General features: G+C 51.4%; 1 protein-coding gene across 7 annotated transcripts in view; it reads right to left on the reverse strand.

Moving 5' to 3' along the window:
* The window catches only part of CCDC180 (coiled-coil domain containing 180), a 62,502-nt gene extending 43,012 nt beyond the window's left edge, over nt 1-19,490 (reverse strand). For 6 of the 7 annotated variants that reach the window (XR_009406267.1, XM_059411247.1, XM_059411245.1 and 3 more), the window contains exons 1-11: nt 18,154-19,490; nt 16,747-16,937; nt 13,799-13,887; nt 12,671-12,783; nt 11,738-11,866; nt 11,526-11,636; nt 11,307-11,402; nt 8,913-9,076; nt 7,414-7,533; nt 3,992-4,071; nt 1,408-1,496 (exon numbers count right to left, since the gene is read on the reverse strand). Coding sequence is in view for 6 of the 7 variants with exons in the window: in XM_059411247.1 (XP_059267230.1) it covers nt 1,408-1,496; nt 3,992-4,071; nt 7,414-7,533; nt 8,913-9,076; nt 11,307-11,402; nt 11,526-11,636; nt 11,738-11,866; nt 12,671-12,783; nt 13,799-13,887; nt 16,747-16,937; nt 18,154-18,432 (1,461 nt within the window). In the remaining variant the exon portion in view is untranslated. The remainder of the gene's footprint in view (nt 1-1,407; nt 1,497-3,991; nt 4,072-7,413; nt 7,534-8,912; nt 9,077-11,306; nt 11,403-11,525; nt 11,637-11,737; nt 11,867-12,670; nt 12,784-13,798; nt 13,888-16,746; nt 16,938-18,153) is intronic. The other variant, XM_059411246.1, reaches the window with a different exon arrangement.
* Nucleotides 19,491-21,614: the final 2,124 nt, after the last annotated feature.

A 21,614-nucleotide genomic window follows, 5' to 3' on the forward strand; every position in this document is an offset into this window, starting at 1 on the left:
TGGAGGGGAACCAGGGCAGAGCCTGGCTTAGGATGGGGGGAGGGCTTCACCTCCGGGCCTGACCCTGTCCCCTGAGGTCTGCCTCTCACCCAGCCTCAGGGGAAACCCCACCCCCAGCGGTAGAGATGGTCCATCTTTACAGTCGGCCCACGGAGTCCAGGCGCTGTGCACTATCCCTGTTCTCTCACTTAGCCCCACTTGACAGATGAGGAAACCAAGGCTCAGAGAAGCGGAGGAACTTGCTGGAGGCCACATATCTGGCAAGTGGGGGGCTGTGACCTGAACTCAGAACTGTCGTCCTGCAGACGCCAGAGACATAATCAGCCATGCTAACGGCCTCGGTGCGGCTGCAAGTCAGACGCGCTCCTACTTCCTGTAACTGAATTCCCATTATGCCAGCTGGAAAGCAGCCTTCTTCATATTAATAAAGCCTTGGTTTATGTACAAAATCTAATATAAACCAATCTCCCCAAATAAAAATTGTCTATAGTTGTATGCTTCCAATGCTGCTGAATAGGAATACCAAGGGCCCTTCCTGCCAGGCCTAAGACACTCTGGGGGTGTGTGCTGACTTCAACTTAGCCCCTGCTGTGCCTGACAAAGAGAAGTAGGATGGGCACAAGGCTCAGCATTGAGGGCCCCTGAGCTCCTCGGGAGGTCCCAGGTAGCAGCAGGGATGAAGGGAGGAAACTCTCAGGGGCATGGTGCTGGGAAGGCTCTCCTAGGGCCTAGGAGCAAAGGTTTCCACCCTTCTCTCCCTCCAGGCTTTACTTCTGTGGCTTGACACCCTGAAAAACCTGACTGAGAGGTACGCTGCTGGCCCTAAGGCCACAGAGCACTGGACCCTGCCTGATACCATGAAGCACTCTGCTCCCTGTGAATTCTGCTCACCCCAGAGTCTCGGGGGCAGAACAAAAGCTGTACAGACTCATGACGGGAGGAGGAGCAGGAACTTGTCGGAGCCAGGAGGCAGGAGGGGATAATCTGGGCATTCTGCTCAAATTATCTTCCTGTACCCCCAAAAAGCAGGCACTGTCATGGAAGTAGTCTGTGAGGGACCCACAATCTCACCCTCTGACAGGGGCCAGCAGGGTGGACAGAAGGGCTGGGTGTGACAGCAGTGGCTGTACTCACTTACAGAAGTGAAGCCCTGGAAATAATCCCCTGGTCCGACCTGCCCTGGATCAATGTCAAGTGCTGTAAGGCGTACAGATGGTCAAGGCTGACGTGGTCAGAGTGTATCACTGCCCCCATGGGGTTGGGAAGTTTTCCTGGAGGAGGTCAGGCTGGGCTCCACCCTGAGTGACAGGTGGGAAAAGCTGGGGAGGAGGGGTCCGGGCAGAGGGGGTGGGGGGTAATCCAGGCTGGAGGAGGGCAGGGGCGGGGCAGGGCGGGAAGGGCCCCCACCTTGCACGTCTGCACCTGGGCCAGGCACTCCTGCCACGTCTTCTCGTACTGCAGGCGGATCCGCATCATGCAGTCTATGTGGAAGGTGTCTCCGTGGGCAGAAAGAAAACATGTCAGCTGCTCTTCCAGGAGGAAGAGGGGACATTAGAAAGAGTTTACCCTCTGCAAGGGAGGCAACTTCTCCCCTCAGCGAAGATAATTAAGGTGAGATCCATGGTCTCGATTCCGAGCAGGGGCTGGGATCCCCTTCCTCCAAAGTCTGCGACACCCCAAGAGAAGGGCGTGGAACGAGGAGTTGCCTTTATCTGTTCCGAATCTATTCTGACCCTAATTCTTGACTCCATTTCAAGGCTAATGAAATGCTTTCAGAGGGTTGCACCAAATCATAAAACAATACCAAGGGTGCAAATTAACGAGAGTTTACCGATCACATCTGTGGTTAATTCCCTAAGAAGTGCAAGGTTTGGTGGAACACTCAGAAGGTGTCTGATTTTTCTCTCCTCCCCGTCTACTGTTTCCCACTTTCTAATAAACTCATTGTGTGACTCTTGGTGTCTAAGACAAGCAGTTGAGGTTTAATGTTCCTGGAAGTCCTAGAAACTGAAAGCACAAAGATTCTGCAGTGGGTTTTTTGTTTTGTTTTGTTTTTTTGGATGAGGGCTGAGGAGGAGGACAGGGTGGCTAGAAGCTGGGTAGATGGAGGACACAGGAGGGGGGAGAACAGGTATGTAGTGGAACCGAACCGACAAGGAGAAGCTCTAAAGCTGGTTTCTCCAGCCTCAGGGCATCTTCCTTGGCAAGCACGTCCCCACCCATCCCCTGAAGTCACAGTGATCTGTGCTTCCACTCCTGTACCCCTCTGACCTCTTCCCACTCTGACCTCATCACTCCCAGGTCAGAACTTTGCCCTGGGTTCCTGCTCCAACCACAGAAAGCCCAGCCTCCCCCACATGGCGACGAGGCTGGCTGGTCTGGGTCCTGGGCACCTTCCAGCCTCTCCTGCGATGTTCTCCTTTCCCCAAAGGCCTCAGCTCTGTCTTGCACCTGAGCCTTCTCGCATGCTATTCTTCCTGCTAGAAAATCTCCTCTCAGAACTGGGTTTGGCCACCTCTTGCCTTGCTCTTCTTGACTGGAAGAACACTTCCCCCGCAAGGTCTCCTTTGACCCATAACCGAGCTGCGTGCCCAGAAACATGCTGGTCACCTGTCTGCTCTCTGCTGTAACACTGTGCATGGCCTGACCCCCACCCTGGATGGGAAACACCCAAGGAGCCATCCTGCTGTGTACTGAGGCCCAGGCCCACTCCCGTCCCTAGCAGGTGCCTGCTAAATGGCAGTCATTGCTATTATTGAGAGTCTTGGGGCTCGTACCTTGGTATTATAATACCTTTGCAATTCTAAACCTGAGAGCCCTGGGAGCAACGGTGGGTACTCTTAACCGAAGTACCCAGATCAAGTTCAAGCGTGATTTCATTAGCTGTGTGACCATGGGCAGGATCCCTCATCTCTCCATACCTCTGAGTCTTTCTCTATCACAGGGAGACAATGACACTACTGACCTTACCAGGTCGTTGTAAGCCTCAAAGGAAATCGAAATATCCTATGTCTTCTAGAACAAGGCTTGGCAAACATTTTCTATGAATGGCTAGATAGTAGATACTGCCAGCTTTGCCAGTCATAGAGTCTCTGTTGCAGTTACTCTTCCTTTTTTTTTTTTTTTTTAAGAACTTACTGATTTGAAAGAGAGAACTAGAGCACAAGCAGGGAAGGGGGAATGGGCAGATCCCAGGACTCTGGGATCACGACCTGAGCCGAAAGCAGACACTTAACCATCTGAGCCTCCCAGGTGCCCTGCAACTATTCGCTTCTGCTGCTGTAGAGCAGAGGCAGCCAGAGACAATATGGAAACAAATGGGCAGGGCTGTGTTCCAATGAAACTTACTTGCAAACAAGCAGGGGCCCATGGGTGGGAGTTTGAGGACCCCTGATATAGAGCATTTCTAAACATTACCATTTATTATTGAGTCTCTCTTGTAAGCCAGGCATTGAACTATGGACGACTGGACTGTAGGATGTGATTCCCACAACAACCCCACAAGGTAGGTACCTTTATTGCTCCTCTTGAGATCCCTATTTTACAGAGGAGCAGTTCAAGGCCAAGAGAGGCTGCACCTTCCCCAAGGTCACACAGCTGGAACAGCACAGAGCTGGGGGGTCAAACCCAAGTCTCTCTGACTACATAACCACATGCTTGGTATCTCCTATGCCCAGGGCCTGGTCCCCAAGCTGTCCTCACAGGAGGTCATCAGAGCCATCCCTCTGGCTTCCTGCTGGTTAAGGGATCAGAGTGTGTGGCTGGCATGGCTGCCAATGGGGAAGAGACCAGGAAGCTGTGGGCTCTACCATGCAAGGTTTGGGAGATTTTATGTGAACCCTCAGAGCTCATGCTTGCATCTGCATTCTCTCCCTCCTCTAGGGGGATGTGCCCCACTCCTGCGTTTATGACGGGCTCTCACCTAAATGACTGGCTACTACTTAAACGGGTTCTGAAGAGACCCAGGTGGCATCCCATAGATCTCACTCACCAAGGTGCTTATTGAGGGAGTTGAGAGAAGAATGCCATTCAGTCAGCTGAGCTTTGCTGTAATTGGGGGGTAGAAGGTCACTGGGGAAGGAACATAGGACAAGTAAGCCATGCTTGTGTAGAACGTTCACTTACCAGAACTGGTAGCATCTTCAGGCACGTGGCCCCAGTATTATGTGGTATCTATATTAATATCAAAGAAATAGTTGGCTTGTTGGGGACTTCCTGGTACCAAAAATATAACTCATAAGAGGTCTATTAATATTACCAAGTCTGTTACTTAGAAAATAAAACCAAGGACATCCGAGTGGCTCAGTTGGTTAAGTCCCTAACTCCTTATTTCACCTCAAGTCATGATTTCGGGGTCATGAGATGGAGCTAGTGTGGAGTCTGCTTAATATTCTCTCTCTCCCTCTCCCCACCCGCTCCCCACCCACTCCCCACCCTGTGCGCATGTGCGCTCTCGCTCTCCCTCCACCCCCTCCCCCAAAAAAAAGAAAAGAAGAAGAAGCAGGAGGAGGAAGAAAAGAAACTAAATTTCCTTAATGGGAAAAAAAAAAAAAAAAACAAATGGCTTACATGACTGGACAAAGGAAGCCTACTTGCCTACTTCTACAAACCGAATTCAAGATAACAATATAAATGCATACAAAGTTTATGCATTAAGACATGCTTAACAGTAGTGTTTATAAGCACTCAAAAAACCATAAACAAACTTCATATCCAACAACTGGTTCTGTCTAAATAAAGCACTGTGCATTCTCTTCTGAAGTCACTGAAGATCATGTGGCAGATTGAAAAACTGGCCAATATCCTTAGCTGCTCCCCTCTGTCTCTTTCTCCACCCCTGGGCTGGGCCAGGCCACGTGACTTTCTTTAGCCAATGAGGCCTTAGCAAATGAGACCGTGAGGTGGAAAAGCTTGTGTTCTCCCCTTTCCCTCTCCTGTTGCAGGTATCTCTGCCTCTGCTACCAGAGAAGCCTCAGCTGTTCCAGTCCAGGCTCCAGACATGGGAGTGAGGCCATTCTGGACCATCTAGCCTCAGCCCGGCCAGCCCAGACCAGGGAAACATCCTGTGGGAAACGACCCACAGAATGGTGAGAAACAGCTTATTGCTTTAAGCCACTAAATTTGGAGTGGTGTTTAACAGTATGGAAAGATACATACAACGAGGACCCTATACCATATCGTCCAAACCAGGACGTCTTTGACAATGAAGAGAGGAGTCTATTAATAATTATACTAGGACAAGATGTGTAACCCAGGATGACCTTGGGCACCCTACTTATGGTGGGATGGTAAAGAGCAAAAGATAAGTCCGAGACTTGCACAGCATAATCTCAAGTCTAAACATTATACTAAGAGCAGTACTGTGTCCCAGATTGGATCCTGGGACAGAAAAAGGACAGTGGCAGAAAACTGGTGAAATCTGAAATCATCTGGTGTCTAGTTAATGGGAATGCGTGAGTTAATTTCTGTTTTGTATTTAAGATAATGATAGTAGGGGAAACTGGGTAAGGGGTCTACAGGAATTCTGTGCACTATCTTTTTAAGTTATCTGTAAGTCAAACATCACTCCAAAATAAAAATTGAATTAAAAAATATTTTTAAATTACATGCACATATGCTTATCAGATCCAAGAAAATCCACGGAAATACTCCTAGGATTTTGGAAAACTCTCTTTTGGGAGCCCTGGGAATCTTATCAAGACCCCCCAGCTTTGCGACACCAGAGCCCACAAGCCTGCAGAGGGCCTCTGCATGAGCAGAGAAATAAGGTCCAGGCCTCTGGGGTTTCAGGAGTAAGGCCTGGAGCTATGGGAGGATGGGGTATGGAATCCCATATGAGGTAGCTCCTCGAGACAGCTCCTTGGGCTTGATGAGAAGGCACCCTACCTTCCCAGCAGGGGCCAGAAGCACCAGGAAATGCATTTTCCCCCCTGTCTTTGGCCCTGTCTCTCCCTTCACTCGGGCAGGTAGCCAGCCTATGTGTTCACAGTCTATGTGCGGGATATGGCAGGATGGAAAGAACAGCAGCCTGGAAATCTTTCTGGATCTTGTCTCAAAATCTAAGTTTTCCGGGGAGCCTAAAGCACTGGGGAGGGGAAACCTTGGTGGGAGAGGGCTGAGAGCCCAGGGGAGGGGAGCTGGGCTGGCAGCTGAGACCTGAGGACCCGGGGCTTTCTTCTCACCCAACAGAAGGGGGCTGGGGACAGGGGCGGGCAGAGAGGACGGCTGCCTGGCAGGGGCAGCCTGGGTCCTCCTTCCTGGTGGAAGGCTGGGGAGCAGCTAAGACCCAGATACCAGGAGAAAAACAGCTCCGTGGGTGTGAGGCCACAGGGGCGCAGAGTAGCCTCAAGATTCCTGTAGCCAGCTGTCTAGAGGTGAGGGCAGCTGCCCCAGGGCAACTGGGTGGATCAAACACAGAGGAACAGACCCCTTTACACGGCTTCCCATGGGGAATCATGGCTTCACCTCAATAGCTACAACCTCAAGAAAGACCTGAGTTTGGCCTGGTTTCATAAACAGGGACTCAGTCAGAAAAAGTAGAGTTACAGAAAATAAGAAAAGCGCTTTATCTTGTGCGAAGATTTTTATCCACCTTGTTCATTTTGCACCAGCATGGAAAAGTGTCAGCCTGGGGAGACTGGGTGGGGTTCTAATTGTCACTGACACAGGAGGAGAACTTTGAGGAGAACTTTGGCTCTGTGGTGGGGAGATAAGCACGGCTCCTGCGCAGGGGTGGGAGGGACCAAGGCACACAGGAAGAGGAGGAACGTCTCCCAGCACATGAAGTACCTCCACATCAGGACCACGCAGGCTCCGTCCTGCTGCTGAGACGGGATGCTACAGAATCCCCAGGCAGTGGGCTTCCAGGGTCTAGCACATTCACTGTGTGCCTCACCAAACAGCTTATTATGGAGTCAGAGCTGGGTGAGCCCAGGGCTGAGGGGTGCAGCCCTGGACTCTGACAGGTTCCCCGTCTGGTGGCAGCAAGCCTCTTCACGGACCTCAGGCTCCAGCCTCAGACGCTCCCACTCACCCTCCAAACTGCGAGGCTGATGGAGCCATCTGCTCCCCACCAGCTCTCAGGAGAAAGTCCAGCCCCTGAACCTGCCCCCTCCCCACCACACTCAGCCTGCCCACCACTACCCCCCGCCCCCGCCACTGCTTCCTTCCAAGTTTTTTGGCACAGCCACACTAAACTTGTCTCCCCAACAAATACATCCTGTTCTTTGTTGCCTTTGGGGCTGGAATGCCCCCAGAACATGGGCCCAGGCGGCCAACACAGGACTAGGTTAGAAAGAAATGGCCTGGCTTGGGGGATGCTCCAGGAGAATGGTCAATGCAGAGGACTGTGCCTGCCTCCCCCACGGCACCTCTCACTGGAGCCCCGCCACCTCCCCACTCCCCGCAGCATACCAGATGGTACAGAGATGCTCCAGCCGCTTTTGCTGCAGGGCTTTCTGGTCCTTCAGCATGGTCTCCATCTCCTTCTTCACACCTGGAGGAGCCTGGATCCTCTCACTGGCCATGAACTCACTGGGGATCCAGATGCATTGGTACCATGGAGAGGAGGGGCAGGGCAGAAGGAGAGAGGGAATGAGACCTGCGGTGAGAACATTCTGAATCTAAGTACCCTCACACCCTTCAGCTGCTTCTTCCCCACTGAGGGCCTCTGGGACAATGATGAAAGGAGGGAGGGTGGAAGGCGAGAGAAGAACTAGAGGGCCACCAGGGAGATCCCAGCACTAAGAGCATGTGACCAGCAGGCACGGATCTAGGTGTGGGTTCTGACTGTTGCCTGCCAGCTCTGTGACCTTGGGCAAGTCCCTCCCCTCCTCTGAATCTGTTTCCTTTTCTGTAATAGACCTTATAAAGAGTACCTTCCTTGCCTGACACTTATAAGGACCCAGTAAGATAATGCAAGCAAAGCCCCTCAGACCATGCCTGGCTCAGGGGAAATGCCCCATAAATGTTAGCTCTTGTCATCACTGTTGATGATTATTGACATCTGTAACAATCTCCAGGCCCAGGCCCAGACGACTCACTTTCCGTATAGCATCTTGATCATTACTCAAACCCTAACACTGGCCCATCATCATGTCTGCTTTGTGTAAGGAGACAAAGGCTCTGAGACATTCAAGTGTTTGATCAAGGTCACAGGGAAAGTACAGATGGATCCAGGTCTCAGTACTCCTCCCTGGTGTCAGACTCTGGCGATCTCCAACGGGAAATTCAGGTGTACAGATGGGCCCCCAGCTGTAGATGCACCATGCAGGCGGACAGACAGACATCCTTTGACATCCTCAGACGTCTTGGCCCAACAAGCAAAAAAAAGCCTTGTTTGTTGGCCAGAAGCCTCAGGATCCTTGTGTCCCTATCAACGAAAGGGCCACCTGGCTGCAGAAGCCTGGAGATGGGCCCTCTCCCTCCCTCCCTGAGGTGAAACTTGATACCAGAGGGCAGGAAGTACCAAAGCCTGAGGGACCCTCATTCTCCCCAGCCCAGTAAAACAGGGTTATGTGTAGCAGTAGTGTGGAAATTGGGCAGATAATCAGATGGATGTTTTCAAACAATTTGTACCGGGCTCCGAAAATGCTTATGTGATCATGTTTATGGAGAAAATTAAGATACATAAGCGACATATGCAGTTTGGGTCTAAAAAAGCTTGGGAGGAAATACACCAAAATATCAGCTGTGCTTCTCCCCGTGCTAAGATTAGTGGTGATTTTTCATTTCTTCTTTCTACTTTGATCTACTGAGACTTGAAAAGAAAAGAAGCACTTATTTTCCACCCCAGAAGAACAGCAGGACTCTGGAGTCCCGACAGAAAAGGGAGGGTGAGTGCCACAGGCCTACTGTGCCGGCCTCCCAGGGGGCCTACAGAGGGGCTGCAGGCAGGGCGGGCAGCCACGGACCTGAAACTCTGCACCAGGGCCTGCTTCTTGAGATCCTTCCAGGCGTCCAGCAGGTTCTGCCAGCGGCGGTGGCTGTGGAGCTCCTGCTGCAGCGTGGCCTCCGAGAGGTTGATGAACAGCTGGGCGATGGCCCTCCGGTTGCCCAGCAGGGCTTGGTTTATAACCTGTGATATAGGCAGGCAGGCTCTGCATGAGGTGGGGGCTCTCCAGGCTCAGAACAAGGCTCAGTTGGAGAGGGATGATGGGAAGAGGAGCCAGGTGAGCGGCAGGCTGAGGGCCTGGGGCCCAGCAAGGCCAAGGAGGACAGTGACAGCATCCGAAGGGCACTGAGGGGCCACTGGGCACTCAACAAAGTTGCCTAGGGCTGAGCAGCCATGGACAGGGACAGGGGCCTTTCCCGGAAGGCTTACTATGAACCCTGACTTAACTATGTACCCTTAACCCAACCCCAAGACCATATCAGATTGTCGAAGAAGCTGATTTTAGGTCACCAGAGATCAGCACTCTCATAGGCTCTTAGTGTTTAATTATTTTGCTTTGTTTTTAAAAAATTTGTTCCAAAAGCAGAGCGCTTGTGCCAACAGGGATCAGTCACATATGGTTATGATGAGAATGAAGACCCAATTACCAGATGAGGCCAGATCTAGAACATTCGTCCCCAGTCCTCCCAGTGAACCTCCCCTGGGCATTCTTGTAAGGCAGCGGGGACAATTCTTCATTGTGTGGCACTGTTCTGCTACTTAGTAGCCTGCCCCCTTTAAGAGAGCAGTCTCCCCCATGCCCCCAAGGGGTGCGACAGCCAAGTGTCTCCATAGCTGCCCAAAGCCCTCACGGGAGGCGCCTCCCTGGGACAAGGGTGGAAATCTGCCAAACACAACGGGTAGAAATTCTAGTAATAATTTTCACCAGAACCTGAGGTTTGTTGCCAGCTAGACTTCCTAGCTGGGGAACACTGGCAGGTTTTTCCTCAACCTCCAATTCTGCAGCCATAATCTGAAGATAATGCTATTGGCAGCAGAGGGATTTTGTGAAATTACATGAGATAAAAGCACATGGAGTCAGGAGCAAGGGCAACTATCCTAATGAGTAAAGTAAGTGTGTGGAAGCAAACAATGAAACATTCCCGGGATGCTGCTAACTCTAACCCCCCCCCCCCACCCCACAATAGATCAAATGGATAAAAGTTAGGGACTCCTACTTATTTCAAATGACTGAGGCCACTGCTGAGGCATCTTTGACCCCCCCCCAACAAGCATTGGTATTTAAGGATCGTGACCCCCATTTTATGGACAGGGAATTCCAGGTGCTAGAGCAGAGTGATGTTGGGAGCTTGCGCGTCTGGGCGGCGGAGAGGGAGGTCTGTGCCTGCTCCCTGTCTGTGGTTCGTCCGGGATTCCCACACACTGCTGGGAGGTCCCGCTTTCTGCACAGGGCCTAGAAGCCCATGCAGGCAAAACGTGCCCCTAAGTAGCCAGAGGAAGCAGCAACATGGACGGACACAGAGTGTGCAGTGCTAAGTGAAATAAGACAGACAGAGAAAGACAAATATAGGATTTGACTCATGTCAAACTGAAGAAACAAAACAAACAAACAAACAAAAAAGACAAAAAAACCCCAGACTCCATATAGAGAACTGGTGGTCACCGAAGGGGAGGTGGGGGGGGGGATGGGTGAAACAGGTGAAGGGTATCAAGAGCACACTTGTCATGAGGAGCACTGAATAATATACGGGTGTGTTGGGTCACTGTACCATACACCTGAGACTCCCAGAGCACTGCAATGTTACTTATTCTGGAAGAAAATACATACGTACATACACAAGCGTCCTTCCGCATGGCGAAAGAGTCAGGCTTAACTCTGACTTTGGAGGCATTATGAACAACCTTGAATTTCTTGTTTTCTACACCCAAAGAAAGCAGCTGGTCAAGGGTGGGATGTGGACAGAGCTAGGAGGCAGGCATGGTTTAACAACAGGCACTGAGAGCCAGCAGGAAGGCAGATAAGAACCACCAGAAAAACAGCGCAGGCTGGGGTCACTTAGGAGGGCACAGACCACCCAGAGAGCAGGACAGCTCATCATCTAGCACCTACGACACTGCACAAGGGAAGCTAAGACTGGGCCCAGACCTGCTCGGAAAACCATCAGTGCCCAAACCAGTGACCCTGTGCTAGGTCACTGGGATTCAGACAGCAGGGATGGGTACCATGTACTTTAGAAAGATTTCTATTGAAAATACTTAACCAAAACCCTGGTTCTGAACCCAAGTGACCAACCCGAGTTCCCTGGAAATGTGACCTACAAGAAAACCCCTGTTCCTGAGACCACCAGACTTGGGGCATCCTCAGGTCCCGCTCCACCTCTGGGCCAACCCCCTGCACGTGCAGACCACTCACCATGGCCTCCTTGTTTATCAGCCTGTACACGTCAGGTTGCGTGAGGTAGGAAGTCTTCTCTATGATTTCCGCATACTTCTTCAGCACGCTTTTGAGCTAGAAACAACAAGGTGCCATTGTTAGCAACTGTCTTCTCTTGGAGCCCTAAAAAGACACAGACGAGGCGTCATAAATCCCACAGGTGGAAATCGCTACGAGCCCACATGCAGGCCAACTCACTTTATCTGTCCGAGAGAACTCAGCCTTATACAGGGCCTCATCCAGCTCCTTGATCCCCTGCTTCTGGAACTGGAACTTCTCAGCCATCAGATCCCACAGCTCCAGCAGGGTCTAGACCAAGAAGCCTGGGTCAGGCTGGGAGGACAGACAGGCTGGAGGGAGGGAGCAGGACCCGGGTGGGGGGGCCTGGCTACAGGGGAACCCCTCCCTACTTCGAAGGTGTAGTCTTCGAGGTCGGTGTTGCTTTCCACCTTCTTGAAGAGTTGGTTGATGTCTTCAGCTGACTCAGCCAGCTTTTTCATAAGAAGCATTCCTGGCTCCAAAATGAAAGGTTCCATTTCCTAAAACAGGTCAGTAGGGCCACCACGGCTGTGGGGTCAATGCTCCAGAGAGCCCGGCCCTCCCCGCCCCCCGCCCCCCTGGCGGGGGAAGTGCCAACTGTGGTCCTGCCTCAAAACTGATAATCATTCTCTAGACCTAAGGGGCTAGGATTTACGAGTCCATTCACAGCCAGAGTACAAGGGCCAGCACCATTTATTCGGTCACGGGCCTCGTGCCAGGTGCTCTACTCTGGGCTGAGCCCTCGTCCTCATCCTTGGACTCTCGTGCTCCTCATCACAGCCCCTGGAGTAGGTGCTGACATCAGGCCTGGCCCATGGCTGGGAGTCGACAAATAGTCATTAAAGAAGTGCCCAGTGCAAGAATCCCGAGTTTACTTCTGACGAGGAAACAGGCTCAGTTGTGCTGTATGACCAAAGCCACAGAGCCACAGGCGAAAGTAGAGCTCGCGGACAGCTGGGACAGATGAATGAAGGGACAGCGGGCAGGGGTTGGGAAGACCAGCAGCCCCTGCCCCTCTCTCCCCGCCCCCGGCAGGACTGAGCAGGGAGCTCAAGGGCTGGGCTTTGGCCTCAGCTCTGGAGTCCAGTTCCCACCTGGCCCCTTACATGCCAAGTCAGGCAAGACTTTCTGGGCCTCACCTGCAGACTAGGAGAAACAAGGGCACCCGACTTAGCTGTGCACGTGCCGAGCACTCACCATCAGCCACTCAGACATGGCTATTCAGATTCCGTCTACACTACCGGAGAGCCACTCAGGACCCCTGAGTTGGGAGTGGGGGAGGAGGGTGGGGGGAGGACTCTCACCAGCCCAATCTGGGCGATCTCCTTCTTAAAGTTGCCCAGGGCACTCTCGTAGTCCCGCCTGTGGGAGTCCATTCCCTTGGTGCCCAAGGTGGGGGTGCAGGGCCTCTCGGGAACTGGGGGAGAACAATGGAGGTGAGGAGGCGGCCCTCAGAGCTTCGAAGCGAGGGGAGAGTGCCCAATAGAAGTCAACAAGGCAGAAAGTGCCTCGGTTCAGGAGATGGACCCCCAAACCAAACCACAGGGTCAGAGGCTTAAGGAAAAACAGAAAAGACAAAGGTGATGCCTAAGTGCTGTAAGGACTGAAGTTTTCATCCATTGTTAAATGCCACAAAAAGTTTCCAAATGGGACGTATAGAACGGGACCAGTTATGTTTGTTAAAATGTTTTGTGGAAGCACAGATGTACACTAGTAAGAGTAACCCACACTTACATAGCACTTACCCCTTCCAAGCATTGTTCTAACTCAACTACCACTCCTGAAGACGCCAAGAAGCAGTCGTATTTTATTAGTCCCATTTACGTAAAAAGTGAGGAAGGTCAGGCATGGGCGGTAAGGAACAAACACGGGCAGTGGCTGAGCAGGGGTTTGGCTGCGGACCATCTGCTATAGGCTCTGTGCGCCTGCCCCGTGCTAGGCTGTCCCCTGAGTCTATGGGGGAACCTAGACACCGGAAGCCCCATGTGGTTTCATGGGGGGGCATTCTCAGGAGGAGGCAGTGCTACTGCAAAGGGAGAGTTTTTACTTTCTGCTTATCTCCTTCCTTTGTTGTTCTACCGTAAGCATATATTAGGGGGTGTCTAAGTTTGAACCCCACGTTGGGTGTAGAGATTACTTACAGTGAGCATGTATTATTTTTTTAATCATGAAGAAAAAGACCCCTCCTCGATAGTATGAAGGAAGACAAGGTAGACTGAAATCCTCTCTTGAAATTGCAGTAAAGCCAGCCCGTTACCAACTGATTTTCATCGGGACATGCCGAATGTGCATAGCCCCTCACCCCCTCGTCCCCTCCCCAGCCCCCTGTATTGAGGAGAAGGCCCAGGGGAGGAGGCTGAGGGGAGGAGGTTGAGGGAAGGAGGCCGAGGGTAGAAAGCCGAGCCTGCCCTTGTGGTGGGACAGAAGCTCACCAATGGTGTCCATGAGGCCCCGGACCTCTCTGGCAGCAATGGTGCTCTCACTTTCTTCAGCCTTTTTCTTCTTGATTATTTCCTTTTCCCTGAGGCACAAACAGAGAAAACAGTAAACCCTCAGCCTCCTCCCCCATTCAAGGCAGCTCTGGCACTCAAGGGAGTCCTCAGAGACACCGTGGGCATCAGCGATAACCCAGGCTCACCCCATCCCAGACAGCCCTGAGGCTGTGCCAGTCTCCCAATGGACATCTGCAGCCAGCAGGCACCATGGTCCCCAGACAAGAAATCAGGGACATGGGGCACCTGGGTGGCTCAGTTGGTTAAATGTCTGCCTTTGGCTTAGGTCATGATCCCCGAGTCTGGCTCAGTGGACAGCCTGCTTCTTCTTCTGCCCCTCACCCTGCTCATGCATTCTCTCTCTCTCAAATAAATAAAATCTTAAAGAAAAAAAAGAAATCGGGGTCTGCTTCTGCTCTGGCTGCAAACCAAGTGTGAGTAGTAGGCAAGAGCCACTTCCACACGGGGACACTGTGGACCATAAAGGGTGTGACCAGCCCGGGAAAGTCAGGCCGGTGCTAAGCATTCAGCATTTGCTCCTTCGCCAACCCATCCTATGAGGCATTTGGGGGGAAAGGGGATTAGAGAAGCCACTGTATGAAGCAGGGCTGAGACTCCCAGACCTACAGGTATGAAGCCAAGGTTCATAGTCCGTGGGGTTTGGGTGTGGGAGGAGAAAGCTGAGACCCCAGGACAAACTATTTCAGTAGGGAGGAGGAGGGTGGCTGAGGAGGACCTTAGCTTTGGAATAAAATCCCCGAATGCACTGTCCACAGGACAAAGCAGCACAGAAATGCAACATATCTCAATGACACCTGCCATTCCTCAGGGCCCCCACATGTGTGGTGGTTTCTAGTCGTTTCTCACACAGTCCTCACTGCAACCTTACCAGCAAGGAACACTGCAGAACCAGGGCTGGCCCTGCAGGCGTGGGTCTTTCAACCTCGTCGACCAGATGCCCGTGGGAGCCCAGGTGCTCTGACTACAGGAATGCTGATGGCTCTGGCTTCTCAGCCACTTGACCCAAGGAATTGTTTTATGCTGGTGCTGATCTATCCCTACCTTGGGCTCCCCTTCCACTCACCAGAGGCCCTCCCTTGGGTGAAGGAACACACAAATTGGCTGGCTTTGCCTGGCTGAATTTTCAAGAAGGGGACAAAGCTGGCGGAGAGACGCCAATGCTGAGTTAATGACCCTAGTCATCGGAGGCCGGCAGATCCTGGCAGGTTACAAAGACATCTTTCTTCCTGCCCAGGCCATAGGGAGTTGTCCTCTGGATCTGCAGTCAGGGCAGAGCTGGCTTTGTGTCCGTCCCAGGAAGCAAGCACAGCACAATGCCAGCAACCTCCATGAGAAGTGCCTTTCCTAAAACACTGTCCTGTGGGGGCTAAGAGCTCCTGACTACTCTGGTTATTGGAATAATGGGTGGTCCTAGGCTAAACCTTAGAAGGCACAAGGACTCTCAGGTCAGCTCAGAGGGGGCTTAGACCCTGCAGGAGCCAGATTCATAGGCAGGCTCCAAGATCATCCTCCTGGGAAGTAGGGGTAGCATCAACAGGGCCCTGCCATCTGTGCCTCTGGACCCCTGCACCGGGCATCAGCACTGACTCCCAGCCTGGGCTTGGGCACCTAGTGGGTTTGCCCTTCTGGAGGTAGTTAAGGGTGCTGAGGGTCAGAAGCTGCAGGAGATTTCCCTGGGAAAAGTCAAAGGTAGGTCGGGGCAGAGACTGTTACCCAGCATCAGGTCAATCTCCACCCCAAGGCAGGTGAAAGAGAAAACAAGGGCAGGTCAAGAAAGACTGACTTCCCCTTCAGGGTCCCAGGCCTAAGAAGGGTCTGTGACTTGTGCCAGCTTGCAGCACGAAGGGAAGGTCAGCTCCTGCTACGTTCTCCCCAGCACCCCAGTGAGGTAGATGCAGCCTCTCCATTTCCTTTTCTCTCCTTCTCTCCTGCTTGAGGAGTCTGAGCTCAGGGAGCTGAAATGCCATGCTCAGGAATCTCAAGTTCAACTTCTAAGCATGGAGGTTCAAAAGGAACTCCCCGACTCCCGGCCCCAATACCATATGCGCCCATCTCAGGAAGTGGCGCCTCGACCGTCCACGTAAGCACTCAAGCCACAGACCCAGCACTCTCAGGAGCCTTCTCCTCCCATCCAATCCACTACCTCATCTGGGGGGTTCTGCTTCCAAAATAGACGTGAAGTCCGCTACTCTCTGGCCCGCAGCCCCACCAGGCTTCTAGCGATGGCGGCAGCCTCCTCCCTGGCCTCCCAGCCTCTGGGCTGGCCTCCCACACTGTGCCCACAGCAGCCAGAAGACCTTCAGAAGGCAGGTCAGTTGCTGACTTCAGCAGGCCCAAATCCGAACTGTGGTGCAGGCCTCTCCTAGCCTCCTCTCCCACCCCTCTGCCCCAGGCCCATGGACTTCTTAGGTCTTCTGGAGAGAACCAAGCCCTTCCCGCCTCAGAGCCTTGCCCCATGCCTCCCTCCCCTCATCCTCTGGTCTCAGCTGAGGCCTCTCCTCAGGCGCTTTCCTCACTTCTGCACCACTGCTTGTCCTCTGGGTCAGAGTCTTCCTACCTTTGGGGGAACTTGCTTATTTTTACTATCAGGCCTCAAGTTCCAGGAGGGTGGGCTCCCAAACCCAGTACCTGGCCCTAGGTGCTCAATCAATCAATCATTCCTGACATGGGGGTGGGGGACAGGAGGAAGCAGAAGGGACAGAGCAGCACACAGACCTGCAAAGTACCTTTTTCAGAGGAGGTACCTGGGACTCCATTCCTACCAGGCACTCGTCTAGTGTGAAGATCTTTCTGAATTTTCAAAGACTCTGACCACCCCCCACCCCCGCCACAGTGTGTGGTGGTGCGGTGTGGACTGCAGGACCTACCTGTAGAGAACAGGGTTTTCTGTGACCCAGTCATTGGGTAAGCTGTGTGCCCATTTCCGCTGCCGGAAAGACATCATCTCTCCTTCAGGAATATCCATCTTCTTCATCAAGGGCTTCCTGCCATTCTTGGGGGTCATAGACCGTTCCAAGACATGCTTCCTGGAGGCTGCTAGAGAGCGGACCAGCTGCGCCTGAGGCCACAAAAGATCCCAGTGGTGGGTCAGAGCAGTCAGTTCCCCAGCACTCTAGCCTGACCCCACAGTCTTGTAAGGTTACTTGCCTTGCCAAGTGACCAAGGGGAACTTGCCAGCAGGAGGGCACTTTGCTGGGGGACCTTCAACCCCAGAGTACGAACCACATGCTCCCCCAAAACACTGAGATGTCTAGAAACGTCTCTCTTAAGAAATTTCAATGAGGGCTAAGATGCTTATTAACGCAGCATCCTTAATCATAAGGAATTAGAAAAATGGGACTGTCCAGTGATAGGGACTGGCTGAGTAAACTTGGTATGTCCCTTCAGTGGACTGTTAGGCATTTATTAAGAATTTATTAAGAATCAGACTTACAAAGGACTTCTTATGGCACAGGGAAATGCTTATGAAAGACCCTAGAACATATCAATTAAAAGCCTAAATTAAAAATTATAACCAAAATTAAATATGATCTCAAAATTTTAAACTTACAGAAAGATGACCCAGAAAACATGTGCTAACTGTTAAGAAATGGTGTGTTGCTTCCAGGAGCGGGATCATGTGAGTCACTTGATTCTTTGGTTTCCTTACACTTGTATAATTTCCAAGCCTTCTACAGAGAGCATTATTTAGGGCTCAAAGTAAAAATCCCTTTTAAATAAGCAGTACAGTAAGATATTGTTCTTGTCTGTGCAGTTTTTATAGACAACAAGGCAATTCAAGCAACCTATCAAGAGGTTGTCAAGAGGGTGTTGCTTTAATACATGATGGGAAGTCGGAGATGAACAACTAGGCAGCCTCTCAACATGAGAGGCTGAAGTACATGAATGCCCCTTAACCCGTGATACTACTAACAGGGAAAAAGCAGGTTTCAAGACACTGGTATAGAATCAAACCCATTTTTACATAGAAAAAACTAGAAATCCTTTTGTGCATAGAAAAAGGTCCCAAGATATTCATTGGTTAATTCTGGCTATTTCTGAATAATTTAAGTTTAAGTTTAATTTAATTTAATTAAAATCTTAATGTAAATTTTTTAATTTTCAAGAACAGATATTCTAATTTTGTATTCCTATGTTTTAAGAACCAATAAGAATTATTTTTAAATCGAAGCTATTTCAAAGCCTTATTTCATCGAATTCCCAGGCAAAAAAGCCTTCAGAGGGAGGGAAGCTTGGGGAGGAGAGGAAAGGGGGTGACAGAGGGACTGACCTACCTCAGCCTCGAAGATCTGGTGGTAGAGTTTCCCGCTGGGAACCTGGGTCACCTTCCCCACTGAGGACATCTTGGCTTGACCGCTGGTTGAACGCCCCTGTTGGGAATTCATTGTCCGGGAATCCTGTCTGGGGTTCGGTCTCCACTCCCACTGAGGTTGAGAAACTGACGCCCCCACCTCCAGGACAAGTCCTCCGCCTAGGACAAGGCCCACCCAAGCAACCCACGCTACTGCTCTGAGAGAAAGCCTAGGGTCCCTCTCAGACATCAGGGTTTTCATTTTAAACAAAGAGGAGAGGGGAAGAAAGCAAAAAGGAAACAAACCTCAGGTAAGGACAGAACTCACGGAGAAGGCTGACTCTTCCAACCGTGCAGAGTGCAAACCCGAACTTTGGCGGCAAAGAATAATAATAAGTGTTATTCTTTTGTGCTCCACGGTCCCAAGCTCTCCTGGGAAAAGTCAACGTGCCCAAGGCGTCGGTTTGGATTTCAACCTGGCCTTGAACTTCCAACCTGGAGCTGAACAGGGTTCAAGGACCCTTGACTGCCCCCTCCGCTACTCCCCACCACGAGTGGACACAAGAAGGTAGTGGTGGAGGGAGGGAGCAACCTGACTCTGGCTTCGCTAATTAGGCACCTACTGTATGCTGAGAAGACCCAGCAGGCTCCTCTCACGCCACCAGCCCTGCCAACCTGCAGAGGAGAGGGTGCTGGGGGCAGTCTCTGGCCATCCCTCTAACCAGGCCTACGAAGGGAGGCCCTGCTGCTGCGGGCCTGACGTCCCACCTGCAAGGCGGCACCACTCAGGTCAGCCAGGGCCCTTCCAGGCGCAACTGCGACTGGACGCACTTGGTCACCAAGGCAACGCAGAGGGGCGGGAGTCCCGCTAGCCCCGCCCTCACTTCCTTTCGGAGGTGGGAGGAGATTGCCCAGAGCAGCGTGAGCTCTCCACCCGGAGCAGGGAAACCGCTGGGAGCCCATTCCCTCCCTGCCAGTTTCTCCCCAGCGCGAGAGGGCGCCTCGGAGCACTCAGGAGCGTCCGGAGCAGCGCACTAACTCTAACTCTGAGTCATGGTAGTCAAGAAAATCCTATCTTTGCTTGGTTAAAACCAACCTCTGCTGGCAATAGCACAGTGCTTGGCTCTAAGTAAGAAGCTGAACGCATCTCTTAAAAAACCAGCTCTTTCTCAGAGTACGTGGTTGAGGGGCTCCGAATTCAGGCCTCAGGCTTGTATGGAATTATGATGAAAGACGATTTTCTAGGACTCTTTGAGTTCCATTCATCCTCCCCACCACTGCTTCATAACCTCCTAACATACCGCTCGGACCTGCCCTCTCTCCCACTCAAGAGTCCACACCCGCCCCCCCTCCCCGCCGCCCAAAATCTGGAGCCCCTGCCAAATCCAACTCTGTTTTAGATGACCACAGAGGCCCCGACGTCTGGTTCGCCCCTTGCCCCTTCCTGCTTCAGCTAGCTCTCCACTCTGCGTATGCCCCGGCCCCCTGCCTGCCCACCCACCCCCAGCCAGGCCTTCCTCAGCTTTCTCTGCAGGCAGCCTTCTGTCTCCCCACATCCCAGAGCCAGCCAGGCTTGCACTACCAGGGACAAAGGTCCCAGTCACTCACGTTCCTCAAACCCTGTCGCTGCTCCTTTCACAGCGTGTGCTCCTATGTTGGTGGCTGGCAAAGACAGGAGCACAGAACATCCCAGAGTAGGTGTTTCCTGAAGAGCAGGTTACATCTAATTTTGATGCAGCCTCACTATCCCTTCGCTTGGTGCCTTGCACATGATTCAGACACAGTGAATGTTCCCTGGGTGAATGCACGACTAGCTGGAATGTTCTGGTCTGACCCTCCTAGAGTTTGTCTCCTTCCCACCCAGCCAGCCAGAGTCCAGACCAGACACTACCTGACATTATCACTAAACCTGCCTTGAAGGTTTCCTATGTTTTGTGAGGTACCCAACTCCCCAGAAAATCCCTCCCCTCGGCAGAGATCTCTGTTCCAATTGCTAGTAAATTCAGACTAGTTCTATCCAGACTAGTTCCAAAAATTAAGAAACAGTGAATAGAAAACCCTTTTATTCCCCTTCTTTGGCACTGGGTTTCCAAATATTATGTTACAAATACTGTAACAAAAGGTTGGACTAATTTTAGCTGCAAAAAGAGAAAAGTGTAGATAACTGAGGGTGGGGGGAGCGAAAAACAGTCAAAACTAGGAAATGTGGGAGCATCTGTGTGGCTCAGTCAGTTAAGCATCCAACTCTGATTTCGGCTACCGTTATGATCTCAGGGTTGTGAATCAAGCCCCGCTTCGGACTCTGTGATGGAGCCTGCTTAGGAGTCTCTTTCTGCCCCCCTCCACCTCCCCCCCCCCTGCCAAAACAGGAAACGTGCAGGGATGATTTACAGTCATCCATACTCTGTCTTGTCCCTGGACACCCTGTTGGCTTGACACTTGCACATCAAAAACAGTGTTTTCTCTCTCCGGATGTGTTCTGGATCCTAGTTTCTGGCACATCTATAATCTGGGAGTTCTATTTTTTTTTTAAATGTATATGGATAGAAATATGTAGGCATGGATATATCAGGTACAGTGATTTGTTCTGAGTAAGCAACACACTTACTGTATAAAACAGAAAAAATATTCCAGGGAGAACATAAATATAACCCATAGTCTCACCACTGAGAATTTACCTCCTGAGTCTGGGTCTTTGTGTTTGAGTTTGGATCAAACATGGGAATTTGTGTTTGGCTTCTGGATGCCATTTGCATTGCTCTTCCAACTCCACAATGTGATATCCAGAAGATTAACCAGCCAGAGATCACCAGGTTAGTCTCTGCTCCATGTGAGAGGTGGGCAGGAGGCAAGAGACAGGGAATGGGGCTTAGTGGAGTCAAGCTTTTGAACTTTTTCTGCACCTCACCATCATATCTCAGGTTTCACCTTGAAAATATCTTCATTTTTTTTAAAGTATTTTATTTTTAAGCAATCTCTCTACCCAATGTGGGACACAACCCTGAGATCAAGAGTCACATACTCTTGATGATGGAGTCATTCATGCACCCCCAAAAGGTCTCTTGACTAGAGTTTCATTTTTTCCTTCCTCTTCCACTGGCCATATTCCATCTTCTCCACAGTCCAGAGAAGAAAGACTGACAAGGACCAACAAGAGCTAATCTTTTTGGAGAGGATTTAATCCCTTTACACAGGGTAGCATAATAAGCTTATTTTAGAGGTGAAGAAACTGAAGTTCAGAGAGTGAATGACTGGGCCAAGATCTCCATGATAGGAGATGTTAGATCCCGGATATGAATCGAGGTCGAGATCATGTAATTCCAGAATGTTGGGCCAAACACTATGCCAGCTGGCCTTGGTACTAATCAGAAAAAAATCCTGGATCAAGCTGATTGGATTCGCATGTTGAAGCACAGCGTACATACCCAGAAAGCATAAGGGTAT

This window comes from Mustela nigripes, chromosome 9 (assembly GCF_022355385.1).
Source record: "Mustela nigripes isolate SB6536 chromosome 9, MUSNIG.SB6536, whole genome shotgun sequence".
NCBI classification, from domain to species: Eukaryota; Metazoa; Chordata; class Mammalia; order Carnivora; family Mustelidae; genus Mustela; species Mustela nigripes.